At 55.1% G+C, this 19,480-nt stretch overlaps 1 protein-coding gene across 7 annotated transcripts in view; it reads left to right on the plus strand.

Annotated features, from left to right (window-relative positions):
• The window catches only part of SZT2 (SZT2 subunit of KICSTOR complex), a gene marked incomplete at its 5' end in the record, with an annotated part of 55,681 nt that overhangs the window by 30,309 nt on the left and 5,892 nt on the right, over positions 1 to 19,480 (plus strand). Inside the window, 30 exons of one of the 7 annotated variants that reach the window (XM_082765674.1) lie at positions 8 to 346; positions 498 to 687; positions 1,056 to 1,130; positions 1,302 to 1,440; positions 1,638 to 1,752; positions 1,995 to 2,115; positions 2,245 to 2,397; positions 2,509 to 2,611; positions 2,984 to 3,101; positions 3,390 to 3,501; positions 3,943 to 4,061; positions 4,463 to 4,627; positions 5,243 to 5,327; positions 7,992 to 8,180; positions 8,281 to 8,481; positions 8,839 to 9,008; positions 9,198 to 9,364; positions 9,763 to 9,860; positions 10,442 to 10,574; positions 10,688 to 10,815; positions 11,386 to 11,516; positions 11,947 to 12,129; positions 12,362 to 12,632; positions 12,875 to 12,954; positions 13,275 to 13,400; positions 15,127 to 15,332; positions 15,451 to 15,544; positions 16,661 to 16,741; positions 17,184 to 17,258; positions 18,313 to 18,378. In XM_082765674.1, the coding sequence (XP_082621800.1) occupies positions 8 to 346; positions 498 to 687; positions 1,056 to 1,130; positions 1,302 to 1,440; positions 1,638 to 1,752; positions 1,995 to 2,115; positions 2,245 to 2,397; positions 2,509 to 2,611; positions 2,984 to 3,101; positions 3,390 to 3,501; positions 3,943 to 4,061; positions 4,463 to 4,627; positions 5,243 to 5,327; positions 7,992 to 8,180; positions 8,281 to 8,481; positions 8,839 to 9,008; positions 9,198 to 9,364; positions 9,763 to 9,860; positions 10,442 to 10,574; positions 10,688 to 10,815; positions 11,386 to 11,516; positions 11,947 to 12,129; positions 12,362 to 12,632; positions 12,875 to 12,954; positions 13,275 to 13,400; positions 15,127 to 15,332; positions 15,451 to 15,544; positions 16,661 to 16,741; positions 17,184 to 17,258; positions 18,313 to 18,378 (4,233 nt within the window). The remainder of the gene's footprint in view (positions 1 to 7; positions 347 to 497; positions 688 to 1,055; positions 1,131 to 1,301; positions 1,441 to 1,637; positions 1,753 to 1,994; positions 2,116 to 2,244; positions 2,398 to 2,508; positions 2,612 to 2,983; positions 3,102 to 3,389; positions 3,502 to 3,942; positions 4,062 to 4,462; positions 4,628 to 5,242; positions 5,328 to 7,991; positions 8,181 to 8,280; positions 8,482 to 8,838; positions 9,009 to 9,197; positions 9,365 to 9,762; positions 9,861 to 10,441; positions 10,575 to 10,687; positions 10,816 to 11,385; positions 11,517 to 11,946; positions 12,130 to 12,361; positions 12,633 to 12,874; positions 12,955 to 13,274; positions 13,401 to 15,126; positions 15,333 to 15,450; positions 15,545 to 16,660; positions 16,742 to 17,183; positions 17,259 to 18,312; positions 18,379 to 19,480) is intronic. The other 6 variants (XM_082765675.1, XM_082765676.1, XM_082765677.1 and 3 more) reach the window with 6 other exon arrangements.

Raw genomic sequence — 19,480 nt, forward strand, 5'->3', positions numbered from 1 at the left:
GTTGCAGGAGTTCAGAAGAATGGCTCTACCAGGCTACGTGCTGAATGCAGAAGGCAGTGACTACCACTACATCTCCATCAGCCGCCTGCACTCCAGACGGGCAGCCCCAAACCCAGCAGGGACACCGTGCGTGCAGCAGCAAACTGGAGGGAGCACCAGGACAGCCCTGGGCCAGGCGGGCCGGGAGGGGAGCAGTGAGGCAGAGGCAGAGAGCTCTGCGCTGCACCATGCAAGCTGTGCCCTCCCAGAAGAAGCCCAGGGTCTCTGGGGGTGGCCAGAGAGTGAGATGCGTGTTGTGCCAGAAGCTGGAAACCCTGTAGGTGGGGGCAGCCACGTGCAGGATGAGGTGAGGGACACTAAGGTGGTCTGGTGGTGGGACGGTGTGGGACCTTCTGCTAACTGAAGGTAGAGGGATGCAGGAGGGTGATGTGCAGGGGTGTGGTTGGGTTTTGTGCCTGTTTTTCTGGTCATTTTTTGCGACTTTGGCTTGTGTGCAGGTCCCAGGAGAAGCACTGAGCCTTGAGCAGAGCAGAGCACCTGGCCATGACTCCCTGGAGGAGACAGCTCTGGAGACAACCATACAGTCCCTGCCATCCTCGTCTTCTGAAAAGGGCAACAGTGAGAAATCACCGTTAGTGACACCATCTGCAGCAAGCCTAGTTGAGTCTGTAACACAGGGCAGGGAAGGTAGGAGCTGCAAATGTGGGCAGGGTGTACCTCAGCCTTGGAAGTTTTTAAGGGAAGGGCCCAATTTTGGCTGTAGTGCATGAAACACATCTGTTATTCCTGTTCCAGTCCCCAGACACCAGAATCAGCACTCAGGGCTACTCGTCTCCCCTTCCCTTGCCAGGGTGCAGACAATTTGCTGTTTAATGTTACCTGGGGTAGTCTGTGCTGCTGCACTGATAGCCGTAATGACATGAAATTCCTGGTGTTACCAGTAATGGCTGCCTGAGGCCTGTACCCAGCACTGCCTGCCCGTAGCACTTCTCTAATATGTGGAGCATGTGAAGGGGCTTAGCGGGTGCTTTCATCAGCTCCTCTTCCCTTTGCAGGCTCCAGCAAGCAGCGTCCCAGCCGCGTGCAGAGCCTTGTGTCAAGCCAGGGCAGCATGGACTCCGACCACCTGGGTGAGTTCGGTGCTGACAGCAGCAGCGTGCAGCCAGGCGCTGGCAGTGAGGCAGTAGCAGAGGGCACGGGGCTGTGTGTCTGGGCTGGGCTGAGCCCTGAGGACAGGGCTTGGGAATGGCTTTAACCTCCCAGAGCTTGCAGCCTAGGACTGAAGTGAGGATGCGTTGCAGGTTACGATGGGGGGAGCAGTGACTCGGAGTACGAGGAGGCGTTAATGAGTGACCAGGAACCCAGGTGTCCCCTCATGCCGGACTTCTGGCTCATCATAAAAATTGAGCAGGACCGAGTGGAAGTCTATTACCACACACGGTAAGGAGGGTCCTGCTGTCTGGCCTCATTGTTGCTCGCTCATCTTTGTGGGCAGGATCTCCTTCCTGCCCTGTGTGGGTGGGGAGCTGCAGGACTAGACTGGTGCTCTGTGTGGGGAAAGCCACCATCCTTTCTGCACACACAGATGGGCACTGTCCAGGTGCCCTACTGACCCCTCTCTCCCCTTCCCTGTAAAGCAGCCTGAGCGTGGAGAAGGCAGCAGAGACAGAAGAAGAGCAGCCAGGGGAGTGCCAGAGTCTCAACCAGATGGTGGTGAAGAAGATCAGTGAAATCTGCAGGGTTGTCAATCAGGTAACAAATTGCAGAGGACAGGGGTAGAGCTGCCAGTCATTAGATGGCTTAGATGAGAAGGGACCTCTGGAGTTTGGCTGGTCCAGGCCCAGCTCTGAGCAGGGAGTGGGAGCCAGTTCAGCAGGTGGAGTCCCAGCTTGGGGGTCAAAAGAAAAGGGACTCTGTCTGGCCCTAGGCCTTCCCCGTTGCTGTCTTGTGTGGCTGTGGAAACAACAGGACTTGTCTTTTCTCATCTGTTACAGCGCTTGCTGCTGCAAGACCTGCACGACAGCCACGTATGCAACTCGTTGCTGGTGGCAGAGAGCGAGGAGGACATTTGGAAGAGTGAAACTCCCTACAGGCAGCGTGTCTTGCCCACAGATGGTACGAATACTCCTTTTGGCTCTGCCTCAGCAGCAGTACAGCTGACTTAAAAACAAAAAACAAACAAAAACAAACAAAAAAAAAACACCATTGTGCGATGGCCCCAAGGACGTGCTATTTTCTTTGCAGATTACTCGGTAGAGGAGAGCTACCAGCCCCGGGACTACCTGGCTGCCACCATGCAGTTCATGCCGGGGCACTTTGCTTGTGACGTGGTGTGGAGCACGCTCATCCACGTGCATTCACGCCTCAAGATGGGCCCCAACATGGGGGTCTCGCGAGGTGTGTACAGCCCGGGTTCCTCCTCACTTTGTGTGTCAGGAGTCTGGCTTCTGGCTGGACTGGCACGACAGGAGGGGGTGTGGGGTAGCTAACGTCCCACGTTGCCCACAGCTATCCAGGCGCTTCGGTCGGTGCTCAACGCCTTCTCTGTGGTGAACAGGAAGAATATGTTTGTCTACCAGGAGCGTGCCACTAAATCTGTCTTCTACCTCAGGTAAGAGTCAGCTTGACGTGTTGGTGTGACCCTGCCCTGCTACATATTGCACCAGGCGGAGAGCTCTTTGGGGCAGGAAGTGTCTACCCAGCCTCAGGGACCCTGCTGTGACCCAGGCAGCAAATGTCTGGTTTCTGATGAATCAGAGTCATGCCAAACCAGACCCCTGCTGCTCTTCCTGCACTAAATCTTTACCTGGAAGGAAAAGTGTTGTTATGTGAGGGAAACAGACCCATTTTTGTACAAGCTCTGTGCTGTAAGGACTGATTCCTGGGAAGTCCTCAGCGGGGAGAGTAAGGAGGATGTATATCTTCTGGTATGATGCTGCCATTCTTGGGAAGGGAGGCTGACATGTCTTCCTCCTATATTCAGGCTGACTGAAACCACGTACAGCGGGAAGGTGTGGGAAGCAGAGAGCACCGGTAATCCAGCATCTCGCTCCCTGGCACTGACACGCAGTCAGGAGCCCATCTACACTGAGGATCTAACAGTGAGTGCTGCTCTCTGGGACTGCACGTGGGTTTTGGTCACAGAGTGTGTGTGTGGAGTAGAGGAGGATGGGTGTTTGGGGAAAAGGGGAAACTTGGTAGTTCCAGCTACCTGGATCTTATGTAGGGTAAAACTTATATTGCGGATGTGTGTGGGGGCAGCAGTAGGGGCTTCTGCCTGACCTTGCTGACAAGTATGGCTGGTACTGGTTCTGGGATTCACATGGGAACTGCTTTCATGCATCTGTTTTTTGTTGTTTGTTGTGTTGGGTTTTTTTTTGCCTTTCCAGGGCTCTCGTTCCTCTCTGGACACAGCCTCGTGCCGTAGTGTGGACTCTGCTCGTCCAGTGGGACAGGTAGACAGGCACATCCAGCTGATGGTCCATGGAGTTGCCCCAGCAGGTAAGCATTACAAAACCAGGCAGCAGATAAACTGTACTGCTGCAAAGCAGAGGAATGAAGCTCTGGTCCTTGCCCTCTTTGCTTGAAGAACAAAGAGAGAACATTCCTCCGGAGCAAGCTGCTCTTCCTTAGACCAGAGCAGCTCTCCGTTCTGCCTGGGTGGAAATATGAGGAAAGTACCCATGATGAGACCTCTTGCAGACCAGGTGGCTTATGCCAGCTTTCCTTGTGCAGAAGTACATTTGTCTTTGCTTTGTCAGTAGCCTTTTGTGTTCAAGAACAGGTGGAAAATGATGTCTGAAGAAGTTGATGGTGGGGAAAGATAAGTTCCCTGTGAGAGGTGTTTGTGAGGGTGGTACAATCTGGACAGGTAGAGGGAAGTGGCTGTGGTCATTACCGGATGAAGTGAAAAAGTTGTTTGTGCCTCTGCTTCCTTGTTAGGGCCTGAGATCACAGATGAGTTGGTGAAAGTGCTGCGCAGGCGCCTGGATGAGGCCACCCTGGATATTATCACTGTGATGTTGGTGCGGAACTGCAAGTTGACCCCAGCAGATGTTGAGGTACCTACCAGGATAACAGCTCTGCTCATCCTGTCGCACATCACTCTTTTCCTTCTTTTTGACCCATCTCAGCCCTTCTCTGCCCCAGGGCAGAGAAGGCCAGGGCAGTCTGCTACATCCCATCCCAGCTCCAGTGGTGGCTTAGTCTGGCATTCACAGACATACACGCTGTGTGAGTGCCAGGGTAGTTGGTGGGATCACCCCTGCTGGGATTGCCAGCATGGCAGGGCCTCCCTGTGAATACACATGGAACATTGGCCCCATGTCTGTCTCAGGGTGCTGTCTGGGCTCTGCACACCGTGCTCTCCCTTTGTGCACCCAGCTGGTGTCATTCAGATGCATATCAATGCCCCAGGGCATCCTGCTAGACTCAGCTGAGCTTTAAAGCCTTCTTTCTGCAGTTTATCCAGCCCCCTGGGACGCCACCCACAGAAGTCCTGCAGTTTGTGCTGCCACCTTCAGCTCTACCTTGGCTGCATGCAGTGGCCTACTACCTGCGCCAGAACCTGCTCATCTTCCTGCACACCCCAAAGTACACGGACAGCAACGTGGAGCACCACTTCAAGGTGAGGAGAGTGACTGTCTGCCCAGCTTCCACCTGCTGCTGGGGGGTGATTGCTGGGGCAGCTCAGCTGCTGTGTTCCCAGCTCTGCTGTGTGTTGTTAGGGAGGAATTGACACTGAATAGTAAAGTCTGGAGGAGTTGTGCAGGGCAGCAAGCAGATCCTGTGTGGCTTGGTGTAAACCCGGACAGGCCTCACTTTGTCTCAAGTGGTCGCTTGCTGTGCAAAACGTAGCAGCCGTAAAGCTCATGCCCACAGTCTTCTCCCAGGAGCATGAGAAGAGACCTAGTTGCAAAGTTGAGCTTGGTTCATTGCACAGCCAAGCTCTAAAGACAAACATCGGGGTTAATAAAAGTTTGGGAGCAGCTACCCACTCCTTCAGCATGGCCATAGCAAGAATAGAAGGTGAGGCCAGATGTGCAGTGCCTTGTAACACTGCATAGAGCTGTAGGAGGGTCCTTCTGCCAAACAGTTGCCAAGACTCCGCTGATAAGTGGTTTTTAAGTAGGTATGGACTGCCTGCTACATACTGGGGAATGAGCTCTGCACATGTGGACCTCTGCTTCTAGTCAGTGGAGGTTCTCTCATCTCTCACTTTTTTCTTTCTTGCGCCCCTCAGCACTACTTCAACCACAGTGGCAGTGTCCCTGACCAGGATCTCTACCTGTACAACAAGCCGGGTGGCCAAGGCACTGGTGGCAAAGGTACTGTGCTCAACTCTTTTTTTTTCTTTTTTTTTTTTTTTTGAAGGAGGGTATGGGGCTGTGCACTGGGGGGTGACTTCCCATGTTGGAGAGCTCTGAATGACTGAGGAGGGCCAATGTCAGAGGAGTGGCTAAGGGATGTGCAGGGCATGTGCCTGGGAGACTGCAGAACTGCATGGATGGTAGAACGGAGCTAAGGAGTCCCCCAGAGCAACTTGCTAAGCTTGGCTTGTGGGTGTAGGAAGCAGCTCTAGATTGCAGCTGCTGTGGGGCAAGACAGAGCCTGGGGCACAGCTGTAGGGGCAATGCCTTTGCTCTTTCCTGTGGACTGCTGGAGGAAGGATTGGATAGGGCTAATCCTGCAGCACACTGTTGTGTCGTGTTGTGCCAAGGCCATGTGGTCTGTTACCTGGCCATCGTGAGTCTTGTTGTGTCCCTTGTGCACAGTCTGAATGTTCTTCTGTTGTGTAGGTACCATGTCGGACCTTGTGCAGCACCTCTTTCCACTCTCCCACTTCCAAGGTAGCACCTCTGGCTCCAAGTACTACTCTAGTTTCCCCTCTCATGCAGATCCCTGGTCCCTCTGGTCCCTGCTGTTCTTGTTCCCCTTGTGCTGTGGCTTCAGCTCTGACTCCTCTGTGTGTCTGTGTGTGTGTCCATCCAGCTGAGTTGCCTTTTTCTTGCTGGCTGGGTAAATGAGCAAACAGAATAAATGAGCAAACAGAACAAATGAGCAAACAACCTGCTTGCAGGCAGTGAGCTTCAAAGTTCTACAGCCCTTTTCCCTGCAGGCCTAAATGGCCATCTCATCCCTGAGAAGGACAGGGATTGTAGTCTTCCAGTTGCAGTCCCAAGCCTCAGGGCGTAGCACCATCATGCTCCCTGTGTCTGGGCTGGGGGCTGCCTTGCACACCGAAGGACTGGAGTGTCCGGGTACCTCTAGGCGTGTACTTTGTCCTTCAGGGAGCCTGGGTTGGAGGGGGCTTGGAGAGCCCTTCATAGCTGGGAGCTTGCAGGTCACTTGCACCCCAACATCTTCACAGGGCACGATGGATGAATGCGTAGCCAAGCTCCAAGGCTCTGAGCAGGAAGGTTTTTGGCAGCCCTTGCCATCTTACCTCTTCCCATAGCTACACAGCTCAGGCTTTGTCCACCCTGTCAGGGCTGTTTCTTACCTGTTGCATTTCTGCTTCTCCGTGCTCCTGTGACAGAACTGGCAGCCTTGTTCCCTGCTGGCAGGGCAGCAGCAGCCGTCGGCTCTGCCCCAAGGGACTGAGCCTGCTGCGGTGCTTGGCGCTTGCTTGGCAAACCAGCTCCTCTCGGGAGCACGTGCAAACGAGCATCTGCTCCTGTGGCTGCTGACCTGGCCCACTTGAAAGCACTGCTGTGGGTCCCCCCTTTCTGGAACACGTGTCCCTAGCATGAGGAGGACATGGGACGTTGTGCTCAGCTGTTATCTCCTTGCTTCAGGTGGACTGAAGCGGAGTGGAGCTCCAGGAAGGGCTGTGGTCCGGAGGCCTGCCAGAGACTTACTGACACCTAAATCCCAGAGAGCTGCCCTGCTGCAGCAAGAGGCCACGTGAGGCAGGAGGGTCTTGAGCGAGGCTCCAAAGGGGGATGAGGCTGGGTGAAGTCCTGGTTTCCTCTTGCTTTGATATTTAGGAAATGATAAATTTCTCCGTTGTTTGCTGGATAAAGGGTTGTTCCTGTGCCTGGCTAGGGGAGAGAGATGTCAGTCTGGTGCAGAGCACCTATGAGATAAGGCAGCTTCTGTATTCTTCTGCCAATGCCTTGTAGATTAAGATTTCCTCGGCGTGAATGCAGGGATGCTGCACTCTTGCCTGAATGCCCAGCTCCCTCTTTCGGGAGCAGCGCTCTCCATCTCAGTGCCCTCTCCCTTGCGCCTGGCATGTCTTGGAGGAAAGGGTGCTGAGGAGTTTACACTTCTCTAGGCAGGATGGAAGCCAGGTTGTTCGGCTGGTTAGATGTGGGCACAGGCTGCTAGGGCTGTGACAACACCCACCCTGCACACCCTGCCATCAGCACCTGGGGGCAGCTTTGCCATCCAGTCCCCCGAGCGCTGGCTCAGTTGGCTGGGGGGCTTTGGACCTTACAGCTCCATCCCAGCTGCTGTTCCCCTGGTGTCCTGGCCAGGAGATGGGCTGTAGGGGGTGAACTCCTGGTTTTTGTCCCCCAGCTGTGCTGATGTGTGGGGAAGGCACCCTGTCTGTAGGCATGTGCAGTGGGAAGCAGGCCCTGAGCGTAACCTGCAACAAGGTGTTGCATGTAGTGTTGTTCTGCAGGGAGTCAGTGTCCTGTGAGCCCAGAGGGGGCTGTTGGAGAATATCTGGGCTCTGTCTGTACTCTGTCCCTTGGGAGGACAGGGACGGTGAGCCCCATCCCAGAGGGATGCAGGAGGGAGATTCTCGGGGTGATGGGGACACCCAGTGCCAAGCAGTGTGCTTCTTGCCCTGGCTCCTGATGAACACAGCTAGTTACCTCTCCCCTGGCTGCTTCCCTTCCCATGGGCTCTGTTTGCCGTGTGCACCCGTGGCACTGTGAAACCTGAATGGTCAGAGGACAATCCCAAGCCCTGATGGGCAGGCGTGGGGTGGCCACTGTGCCCCTGAGGGTGACAGGGGCTGTCTGGGGCTCTCCCCACAGGGATCGCGTGCATTGCCCTGACGTTTGTGGATGAGAACGGCAGCCCCACGGTGCTGCCCCACGGGGAGAGGCCCGACCACCTGAGGACGGCTGCTTCCTCACCCATCGTGGGCCTGCTGCAGGAAGCTGACTTCGAAAGCCTCACTGCCGTCAGCAAGCACCAGCCTGAGGCCGGCACCCTGCCTTCAGGTAGGCAGTGAAAATTGCTGATTCTCTGCTGCCTCTGCATCCCCTGGGGCGCCTCCGAAGGTTGGGGGTGCAGAACCATGCAGGGCTACCCTCTTCCCAGCAGAGCCCTGCGTGCTGGTGCGCCTGGACATCTGGGAGAAGGGCAACATCAGCCTGCTGCAGCTGTCGGAGAAGCTGCGCGGGGCCCTGCGCCACGCTCTCTGCGACGCCGTCATGGAGTTCCTGGTGCTGCCCGCCCCGCTCTGCCTGGAGGCCGCCTGCCCCCTGGCTGCCACTGACGTGGAGGAGCTGAGCTCTGCAGGTGAGAGTGGGATGGGATGGGACGGGCACCCTGAGCCCCCCACCAACCTTTTTTGTCCTCCCTGTGGGAGCTCAGCTTGTGCTGGGAGTGGATTTGGGCCGGGGAGGGAAGAATCCACTGTCCCCTCTGCCAGCTGTGCTGTGTGATGTCCCAGGGGAGAAGCAACATAAAAACAGGGTTGGAAGAGATCTTTAGAGGTTGATCTCTGCTCCAGAAGACCAAATTAACTTTGCCAGGTGTTGCTTAGGGCTCACTCCCTTCTCTCCATCTGGCCAGCCATGGTGGTGTACAGAAGACATGGGCACGTGGATGTCACAGTGGGGGCTCTGAGGCATCTCATTTGCTCTGTCTCCACAGGAGGCCTAAGGAGGACCATGTCAGAGACCAAGGGCCTGGCCATGAGTACCAGTGGGACTGGCAAGAGCTGCCCTCCACCCTTGCAGTTCACATCTGCCCCTTCAGCCAGCCCTGGGGAGCCAGTGACACCCACAAGCAAGCTGGGCCGCCGCAGCTTCTGGGATATGCTGGTAACACTGCTGAGGGACTGGTGGGGAGCAGGGCCCGCAGGGCCTCGCGGTGTGTTAGGCCAGGAGGGAGAGAAGGGAGGGATCTGGCTGGGGTAGGGAGGCCAGGCTCGGCAACCCGGGTGTTTGAGATCAGGGCAACAGCTGGGCTGTGGATATGCAGAGCCTTAACCCTGCACCGCTTCTTCCTAGAGCAAGGCAGAGTCCTCAGAGCTGGGCAGCCCCAAGACTACTGATGACATTGTGCTGGAGAGGCCAGAAGAGGCTCGCACAAGGCGGCGACACAAGACGGAGAACGTCAAGCAGCACTTGAGCCAGGATCGGGCCACAGCCACAGCTGAGCTGGAACAGGCACAGAGGTGAGTGTGGGCTGTGGCCAGGCAGCTGGGGTGTCGCTGCGCAGAGCTCCCCGGCCTGACATCCCCCTGGCTCTTTGTGCAGCTCAACCCTCTGTACAACATCCCCTTTCCTTGCAGTGTCTCCCTTACGCAGCCAGCTAGGGGAGCTGCCTTCCACACACAAAGCTGTGATCTGTATTGCTGCTGGGAGCACAGCTGGCTCTCCCTGCCAGAGGTCCCTTCCCCATACAACACCTATGGCTGCAGACCCAGGGGGACAAAACTCAAGCACTATAGCAGCCCAAAAAGGGGATTCCCTGGGCTCTGCTCTGGAGCTGGAAGGGAACCATTGCACCTTTTTGCCTTTGTTGGTCTTGATTTTGATCTTGTATAATGATGCTGCTCTTCCCTCTTCCCAGGCGCCGAGCCTGCCAGTTGGAAGAAGGGGATGTGGGCACCATGCACCCACTTTTCAGTCAAACCTGCCAGCAGTGGATGGCATTCATGAACCAACTGGGTATGTATCTCAGGCCACAGCAGCTGTGGAAATGATGGAGCTCCCAGATGTAGCAGGGAGGGAGGATCTGAGCCTCTGAAACACTCTGGGACTGTGAAGCTGCATGGAAAACCCCCACCCATGCAAGGAGGGAGAGGAGGAGGCAGGCAGCAAAGTGGAAGAGGGATGCCCTTCAGATGGCAGGATCTGGGTCTTTGTGGCTGCTCTGTTGCTGCTTTCTGAATACTGCCCACTCCAGCATTTGTCCTCACACCTCACACTGGCAAGGCAGACCTGTCCACCCTCTCTGATGAGGAATAAGGCAGGAAACAAGGAATGTATGGAGGAATGAAGTGCCAGGCTCAGGGCATGTGGAAATTTTGTTTCAGGCTTGACTTCAGGCCAGAACCTGAAACAGGGATGATCTCAGCTTTTATCTTTTTTGTATTCGTTGTTCTACAGCTCTGTCTCTGCTTCAGGCAAAGCAGGAACTTGGCCTGCCCTGGGCAGCAGCCCTGCAGTGGGGCCCCCTTGGCCTTCTGCACTGCCAAGGACAGGGCTTGGGAGTCCTGGCTGAGTCCAATAGTGCTTCTCCCCCACAGGGTGCCCGTCCGTGCAGCAGTGCTCAGCAGAGATTGTGTCCCGCTTCCTCCTGTCCTCCATTCTGGTGGAAGTGGTGAACCTGGTCACTGCCCTGGCAAGCGACACCACCGTCAAGGTGTTTGAAAAGATCAGGTGAGTTACGTGGCTCACGGGGGCTGTTCGGCACCAGCAGAAGCCCATCAGCTGTGCCAGCCTCTGCTCCCATGGCTCTGTTTGTCACACACCTTTGGTGCTCTTCCCTGCAGCTGCCATGGGAGCACTGCCTTCCTGCCCTATAAACCCGGCCAGAGTGCCAGTCCTCGCCCCGCAGCCGTCAGGCACTTCATCCTGCTGGGGCGCAACTTCCACCAGTGGCGCTGCAGCACGGAGCAGGGTGAGCAGGCTCCATGGGGTTGTGTGCTGGGGACTTTTGGGGTGGGAGATGTATGGGCAGGGTGCCTCTCCTTGCTGGGACGGGCTGCCTGTGCCCAGAGGTGGGCAGTGAGGTGTCCGTTGTCAGCTGCTGGGATCTTATTCTCAGATTTGCTTTTAACTGCCTATTTCAAGGGGTATCTCAAGGGGAGGTATGCAGGGAAAAATATGAAGAACTGGGCAAATAGGATTGAGATGAAAATCGTGGGGCCTGGGAGGTCTTTCTTTGGACATGATGAAGCAGAGCCAGGGTGAGCTGAGTGATCACACAGGGTTATCACAGCAACGTAAGTAATAAAGGTAAAAGTGAACAAAGGCCCCAAGAGGGGAGGCTTTGGGTTGTGATGAGGAAAATACCAACGCTGTTGCTCAGGGTCTTGGTTAGATGATGTGTGGACTGTGTTCAGATGTCTTCTGGGAGTGATGAGCTGAGCAGTAAGTACCATGGCACAAAATCCTGCTGTCCTGGGATGGACTGGTACTGAGGGTGACAGCTCTGGGTACTGAGGGTGACATCTCTGGCTTCTTCCAGCTCACAAAGGGCTCCAGCGCTTCGAGGCCATGGAATTCAGCTCAGCAGAGAGAGGCTCTGACCCAAGCCTCGCTGGACGAGACCTGGCACCCCGGCAGAGGTTTCTCTTCATGGAGATTATTGACAAAAAGGTAGCCATGATGCCTGTGTGATACTGCCTGCTGAAAGCCAGCCTTTTCCCAGCTGGCCCAGGGCTAGAAAGAGGAACAGTGCTGCTGTGGGCAACCAGCCTGCCCCAGGCAGGAGCCCTGTGCCACAAGCAGAGCAGCAGTTCCCTGCAGCTGTCCCTGGCTCCTGCTGTCCCACTGTGGATTGCAGTTGCCTGTTGCCCACAGCAGGGCCCAAATCAGCCATGGCACTTGTGCTGCCAGTTCAACACCCTCTGCTGTGGCTGTTAATGGGGTGGTGTAAATGGGTGGCTGTCACTATTCCTGTCCCAGCCTCACCATCTGAAGCCACCTGGAGCTGCAGCAAGTCCCTCCCAAAGCACCTGGAGCAGCCTGTGTCACTGTGCAGGACTGAGCAGATCTTTCACCCTTCCTCCCTCTCTTCTCTCTCCAGCTGACACTTTACACCTACAACTGGTCCCCAGACCTGGGAGCCAACTTGAACTGCTCACTCATTCGCCTGCTGCAGTGGCAGAACGCCCGGTCGCACATTGTGCACTGCCTCATCAGCCAGAAGCTGGGACTCTTCCACCACCACTGCTTCATGGACACGCCGTGGCATGAGGACAGCAAGCAGGTAGGGCACCCTGCCCGGCAGGGCACTCCTTTCCCCATCTGCAGGGGCCTTGGCAGCTCTGGGGTCTGAGGAGGTTTACAGACACTTCTGTGCTTTTGTGCACCAGTTGGAAGGCATCCCCAGGAGCTTGCATGCCCAGCTGATGACAGAAACTGGGTTTACTCTGTTCTTGTGAGTCTTTGCTCCGAGGCTGGCAGTAAGGAGGCTTTCATGGCTGTGTCTCCTTGCTTAGGAGCCAAATCCTTTCCTGAACTCCACTCTGGAGGTGGATGCACTGATCCGGAGCCCCACTCCCCCACCCAGCAAGGACCAAGGCCGGCTGAGCAGCTCTGCACGCAGCCTGCCACCTCTGCACTTCCATCCCGATGTGGTGCCCTTCGACGAAGCTCTGCGGGATGTTACCACTATCAAACACATACCCCATGGGCCCGAGCTGGGACCTTTTGACCCCGTGTCTTGGCATGGGGCCCAGTTCCTGGAAATCAAGAGCATGGAGAGGAAAGGTAAAGCAAGAGGTGTGCTGTCACAGGAGTCTAACTGCCTCTTCCCACCCCTGCTCCTGGAAAAGGAGCTCAGAAGGAGCAAACTGGAAGTTCTGGCAGAGGAGGCAGTTCTGAGCTATTCCTGTGGGGTAATGGGATGGGTTGTGGCCTGTGTAAGTAGAGTGGGGAGGATGGGAGTGATACGCAGTGACAGTATTTGGGGATGTAGCTTGATACATCTATGGCTGCTCTCTTTCCTCCAGAGCTGGAGAAGCAGATGAAGATTGAGAATCTCTTTGTGACCTGGCAGCAGAGATCAGCGCAGTCCAACATGCCGATCAGTGTGAGTGCAGCTCAGGCAGGCAGCAAAGTGGGCCCAAAAAGGAGCAGCGGAGCTCGGAGTGGGCTGTGTACCGGGGGTGGTATCTGGCCGTGGAGCAGTGTGTTCTGCTTGAACTTCTGGGTCTGCTGGGCTCTAGTGCTGGGATTTTCAAATGGGGCTTTGCTGCCCAGTACTGGAAGAACTGTAAAAGCAGGGTGGTTGCCTAGAAAGTTTGATCCCCACTTGAGCAGCACGGTAATGTTACAGACAGCTTGTTCCTGGTCTTGATGAGTTATGCATGTTTGTAATGTTTGTAACTGTGTTCCTCTTGTGCTATGCAGCTGGCAGACCTGGAGACCCTGAAGCAGTCCTCACGCCTTGTTCACTACTGTGCTACCCCTTTGCTCTTCGACCCAGCCTTCCGGCAGCAGATCCAGACTGATCAGCAGGGCAAGGTAGAGGGGAAGGTGAGTGCCAGAAAGGGACAGTGGGTTTGGTTTTATGCACTGGAAAAAAGAGGATGGCTTTGCAGTCTTTTTTCCAAGATAGCTCAGAGGAGAGCTGACCCCTGCATTACAGGATGAATTTGCACCCTTGGCCCAGGGCTTTCACCATGGTGAAGACAGAGACTGAGAAAATCATTGGGTCATCAAAGCCTTTTTCCTGCTGTTGTACCATCCCTAGGAAGACTTGGCTACCCAGGGAATCCAGGGGCGAGTCTAGCAAAGCCAGCTGTCTGGCTCTAACCTGTTGGGGAAACAAAACTTCCCCCTGTGCATTCAGCAGCCAGACTTGGTAGAACTTGCCTGGACCCAGCAAATAGCTGGAACAATTGAAAGCAAGCTGCCTGAATCCTGAGCAGGTTGCAGCCTGATAGAGTCTAAGCAGTGCAGATCCTGTACTGGCCATTCATGGTCTGTACGTGTGAGAAGGGAAGAAAAAGCTGTTGTAATTTATCTAAATGTCAAGAGGATTCTGACAGGGTCTTTAAGCAGAGGTTGCTACAGAAATTGAGCACTCAAAAGAGAAAAGAAAAGTATTACCCCAATGAAATCTTAACTTTGTGTTTGGAACAGAGCAAAGGGAAAATTGGCTATTTGATTTGAAGAGCCTGGCAGCAGGGGTTTCAAGGTTGTGTATTGGGTTCTGTATCTGCAGATAAGTTATCGCAGCACATATGAGATGCCAAGCTCGGAGATGCTGTGTAGCACTTCAGATTGCTCCGAACAGAAGGGCTGAAAGGAACTCGCCCTTGAGAAGCCTGTGAAATGAGGGGTATTTTGGAGCTGGGACCTGGTTCCCAGGAAAGCAGAGCACAATGTGGGAAGAAACTTTAATTCCTCCTGTATTGCACACTAACTGCAGAGCCTGTGTGAGCAGAGTAGACAGCCCAGTGGGTTTCTGCAATTCGTGGACAGTTTGATACAGAAGGCAAACCAATTAGAAGACATCAGAAAATTGTGTTATTGTGGATGATATTCTAATATTTTTCTAAAATACTAGTGGATGAATGTCTTTGGACAAGTGAGACACCAGGCATCTTGTGGCTAAGGCACTGAACTAGAGCAACTCAGAGAAGGTTAGAGAGAAGCTGGAGAGACTCTAGGTAAAGAGACCTACTTCTGGGGCAGGTGGATGAAAGGGCAGATAGAAATATGTGAGAGAGCCACAGGCTCAAAGGAGGGAGATAAAGAAAAGAAACTTCAGTGTCTCATAGCACAAAGACAAGTAGTATTCAAATACATCAAAAGGGGAACTGAAAATGGTTAAAAGGAAACATTATTCATACTGTGTTACTGAACTAAAAGTAAAACCCGAGATGTCACCAGGATTCATAAAAGAATTGGACTGTTACATGGCAGCAGAAGCTGAGGCACCACGGAGCTCTGTGTGAACCGGCTGAGAGTGAAGCAGGACTTTGTGTAAGCCATTCTGTGGGGGGAGATGTGAATTATCTATCCCCTTCTGCCAGTGCACCTCTTCTGGCAGTCGGTTGCAGTGCTGTTAGGTCAGGCAGGGGCTGGGTAAGCCTTGGATCTTGTGTTCCAGCACGTGCAGTGTCAGCTGTTAGTGCTCTCTGGCAGGGGGAAATCTGCCCTCTGCTCAGCCAGCACAGCTGGTGGTTTCCCAGCGAGCATCCCCTCGCACAGCAGTCACAGCAGCTCTCCTCAGGAAATTATTTTTCTCTCCCAGAAGCGCCACCGCTCAAATGACTCCACAGCTTCAGGGAGAGACCGCAGCCACAGCTGTGACTCGGCGGACGGACTGCCCTGCAAGCTGAAGGAGGAGCCCTGGCTGCAGGAGATGTGCAACGCCTTCTTGCAGCAATACATCCAGTACCTGCAGAGCATGGGCTTCATCCTGGTCCAGGTGCGGCCACCGTCACCCACCACTCGCAGGTCAGTGATGTTCTGGGAGAGCTGTTGGTGGAGAAGGGCTGACCCAGAGCTGTGCCCTGGGTTGGCACAACTGGAGGGGTTGGTTCCCCTGCTCAAGGCTCTCTCTTGTCACTTCCAGTAGCACAAGTCGGATCCGAGCTCTGGCAGCAATGGGTGTGGAGGGGAGAGGATCCTTTTCCTATACAAAGCCAAAAGCAGAGGGGAGTCCCAAGGTGAGTGCTTGTGCTGCTAGAGAAGTGGAACTGGGATGGAAGTCAGGCTGTGGAGTGGGGCACTTCTGGTTGGCTTTTGAATCAGTTTCTCATGGAATGGAGGTGTGAGAGTAGAGAGGGGACTGAAGCAGGAAAAGAATCCACCTAGACCAGAGCCGTCTTTGGGATGGTGGGCCAGGTGGGACCTCCTTCTCTTCTTGCCTGTCTTCCTGCAGCTCTCAGAAACCCTTCCTGAGACTGGATGGAACCAGGGCAAATCTCAAGAGGACAGTAACAGCTTGAAAGTGCAGCAGGACAACTTGAGGGCAGGAGATGCTGCCTTCTTGTGTGCATAGCTAGCCAGGAAAGGGATTGGCTACCTGCTGTCTTTTTTCACTATCAAATGAGAACGTTAGGGGCTAGTCTAAGTGAAAGGAAGTGTTTCTTCATTCATCAGGTGGCACTGGTTTTGTGAACATTAAGAGCTTATATGGGTTAAAGAGAGAATAGGTAAGTACCTGGAAGAGGAATCCATCAAAATTTCTAGGTAGGCAGAATCCACCTGTGGGTCAGGAAACCCAGGGAGAATGGAAGCACAGCATTTGCCAACCCTATTGTCACCCTTTCCTGGTACCTGCTTATGGGGTATGCTTGGGGGCCCAAGTTGGTACAAGACTGGGCAAGACAACACCTTGCAGTTAAAACAAGGAGAGAGCAATCCACGGGAACAGCTTAGTGCAGGGGCAAGTGAATTTTCTGGCAGCAAAGCTCTAAATCCCAGTTGGATGCCTCTGATAACTGCTGTGTGAGGCAGATGTGATAACCTGGTGAGTACTCAGCAGGGAGAGGTGGGAGTGAGGCTCTGTGGGCAGCATCACCCCTCAGCTCACAGGGCCTTCAAACTGGAGACCTCCCCAGTGTAGGCAGGAGGTGAAGGGAGCAGCATCTCAAGGGCTGCTTATTAGCTTTGTTAGAATTCTTCTCACAGTCAGCTCTGTCATGCCTCCAGTGAGGTTGGTTGATGAGGTTCCTCTGTTTCCACCTCTGCCACAGAACCTCATGGCAGCCCTGCACCCTGGTGTGGGGGCTGCTCTCCTGTGCCAGAGAGCTTCTCCAGCTTTGTTTTTCTCTTCCCAGAGCACAAGCCCTGCTGTTGCCACTTATCATCTGCAGAGAGCTCTTCCAGGCGGGATTGTGCTGATGGAGCTGGCCTTCCAGGTGAGACAACAAGAAACAAAGTATGGGCTGTGGGAGTCTGGGACAGTCTGAAGAGGAGGCAGCGTGAAAGATGAGGAGTGCAGCAGGAACATATGATTAGTCCTTTCTGGTCTTGCAACTTCCACAGTCCTGCAGGACTTTGAATCAGTTAGGGACAGTTCTGAAGGGCTGAGAGCAGTAAGAGTTGCCTGAAGTGGAACTGACACAAGCAAGAACTTAGCACCAGGTAGTGCTCTCTGTTTTCAGACACATGTTGGCTGGTCTTCCCTGAGGCCTGCTTAGTTCAGACAGGAGAGGAGATGAAACAGGGAGCAAGAGTGTCAGGGACCCAGCCCAGAGGATGAATTGACGAGTATGAAGTGCAGCTAGCCTTGTGGGAGCTGCTCTCCTTCCTTGGAGAGGCCCAAGGCCTGTGCTGTGCTCAGTGTGCTCTCTCCTCCAGGGCTATTACTTCTGTGTGAAGCAGTACGCACTGGAGTGCTCGCGGATCCCCATGGGCCAGTCTGTCAACTCCCAGGTAATGGCTTTGCAAACACAGCTGGTGCTCGTTGGAGTCAGGGGCTGCTGTGGGACAGAGCGGGCATTTCGGGTGCAGCAAGTTCTGGAATGCTCGGCTCCCTCCTGGAAAAGCAGAACCGTGCAGAGCTTTCTGCAGCCACATGCCCTGTGTAGCAGGCTGCTTGAGCAGACCTGGAGTGCAATGCAAGGGGATGGGCGATTTGACAAGAGGATGACTCTTGTCCTAGCTTTGGGGAGCAGTTTAGAACATGCTGGGAAGGAACAGGAGCAATTTTGGCCAAAAATGGCTGCTCCAGAGAAAGCCAGTGCATGGAAAGCCAGAAGCTTTCTGCTTCCATTGAGCAAGAGGGAAGCAGAATGGGAACAGGGATCTGTGAACATGGCTGGCTGCCCTTTGCTGGAGCAGATCACTTTCTACACCATGAGCCCTGGTTCTTGAAACCTCTGTGCCTTGTTCTACAGCATCACGTGGCTGCCTGCACCCTTCTCTTTTGGTGCGTTAGGGTGTCTCCTGCCTGACCCCAGGGCACTGGGTGGCTGCCTAGAGGCTGGCTACCTCCAGCCCGTATGAGGCAGCAGAAACATACGACCGTAGTTCCCTTTCCTGGGTGGCTCTGTAGCTATATTTTGTCTTACATATGTCAAGAATAGCTGTGTAAGCTTAGAGCCTACAAGGACCTTGCTGTAGTCCCTGAGAGTTGGCTGAGGCTTTCCTGGGAAGCCTGCATTGCATAGGGCAGGGTTACCAGTCTGCAGCTGGCATTGCATGGATCGTCCAGGCTCTCTGGCTCACTTGGGAAAAGGCTTTGCCGGGTTCTGCAGTGGGAGGGCACGGTGCTGGGAGCAGCGGGTGAGAGGTACGGGGCTTGCTGCAGGGGGCTGGCCAGCCTTGCCACGTGCTGGAACCAGCCCAGAGGTCCCTCAGGTGGGGCAGGGCTCCTCTGCCCCGTCTCTCCCCATGTCCCACCCTGGGCCTGTGTAGGACGGGCTGGAGCAGGAACAGGGCAGTGCTTTGTCCTTCTTCCCACTGGCTGTGCATCTCTCTCCATCAGGGCACTCTTGCAGCCAGAGCTCGCAGCAAGAGCTGCATGGGACCCAGCTCCGTCTCTGAGTCCGCGGTACGTCCTCTCCTCCCGCTGCCATGCTGGGCACAGCAGGGCCTGCCCAGCGCAGGGCTGAACCCACGGGCTGTGCTTTCACCCTTTGTGCCCCAGCAGCCAGCCTCTCACCTCCTGCTGCCGGAGCAGTGTGTGCCACAGAGGGCAGCACAGCTTGGGAGGAGGATGGGGTGGGCCTCGGGTGCTCGCATGGGGCAGCGCCTTGTGTTCCCTGCTCCTTACCCTGCCCTTTCAGGGACGGAGCTATAGGCTCCTTGCCGGGCTGGTCCCGGCTGTGCTGGCTGCCCTGTGGCTCACGGGGCAGAGAGCAGATGTGTTCTTGTGCCACTGCCTCCTGCCTGCTGGTTTCCCTGCTTGCCCCATCCTTAAGCCAAGAGGTTATTAGGGTGTGGGATAACTGCCAAAGAGGGCAAAGAGCTGAAAGACATGAAAATGGCACTGCGAGCTCCTGGCATGAGGGCAAGGCTGAGGCTTCACCAACACCATTCCCCGCCACAGCAGCTGTGCTGGGGGCATGGCTGAGGGCGTGTGTGTGTGAAGGTTGGTGCTGCCTTGGTGAAGGTCCAGCATGCTGGGCAGAGGGGACAGCAGTGCTGGAGAGGCTGTCCCCCAGGCACAGCTGTGACACACCAGCCACGGCTGGGTCGCTGTTTTTTATGGGGCATTAGCAGCTCTGATGCCCATCTCTGGGTTAGCCACTCTGCACAGGCTGCAGTGCTGCCTCCTGCTCCCAGGGCTGCTCGGTGAGTCAGTCCTTGCCTGGGGATCCAGAACTTGCTGGGGCTCCAGCCCCGGTGCATCCTGTACCTGCTCAGGGACGAGGCAGTGCAGAGCAGCACTTGGCTGAAGGGAGGCTGTGTCCTCCTTCACGTCCACACGGCTTTTGGTTTAAGGGGGAAAGGTACCAATGCCAAAAAGGAGGCAGTGCTGATCAGTCCGTGCTGCTACTGGAGACCAGTGATGGGGTCAAGTTTGGAAATTGCTACCAAGTTGGCTCCCTTGATCCCAGGGGCCAGGTCTGCACGTCTGCTATTTGCACTGTGCACACAGCTTCTGGGCTGCATCCTGCTGTGGTGTCAGGGCAGGGGTGACTGCACTGGTG

The sequence above is a fragment of the Aythya marila genome, assembly GCF_965140915.1.
Source record: "Aythya marila genome assembly, chromosome: 8".
Classification (NCBI taxonomy): domain Eukaryota; kingdom Metazoa; phylum Chordata; class Aves; order Anseriformes; family Anatidae; genus Aythya; species Aythya marila.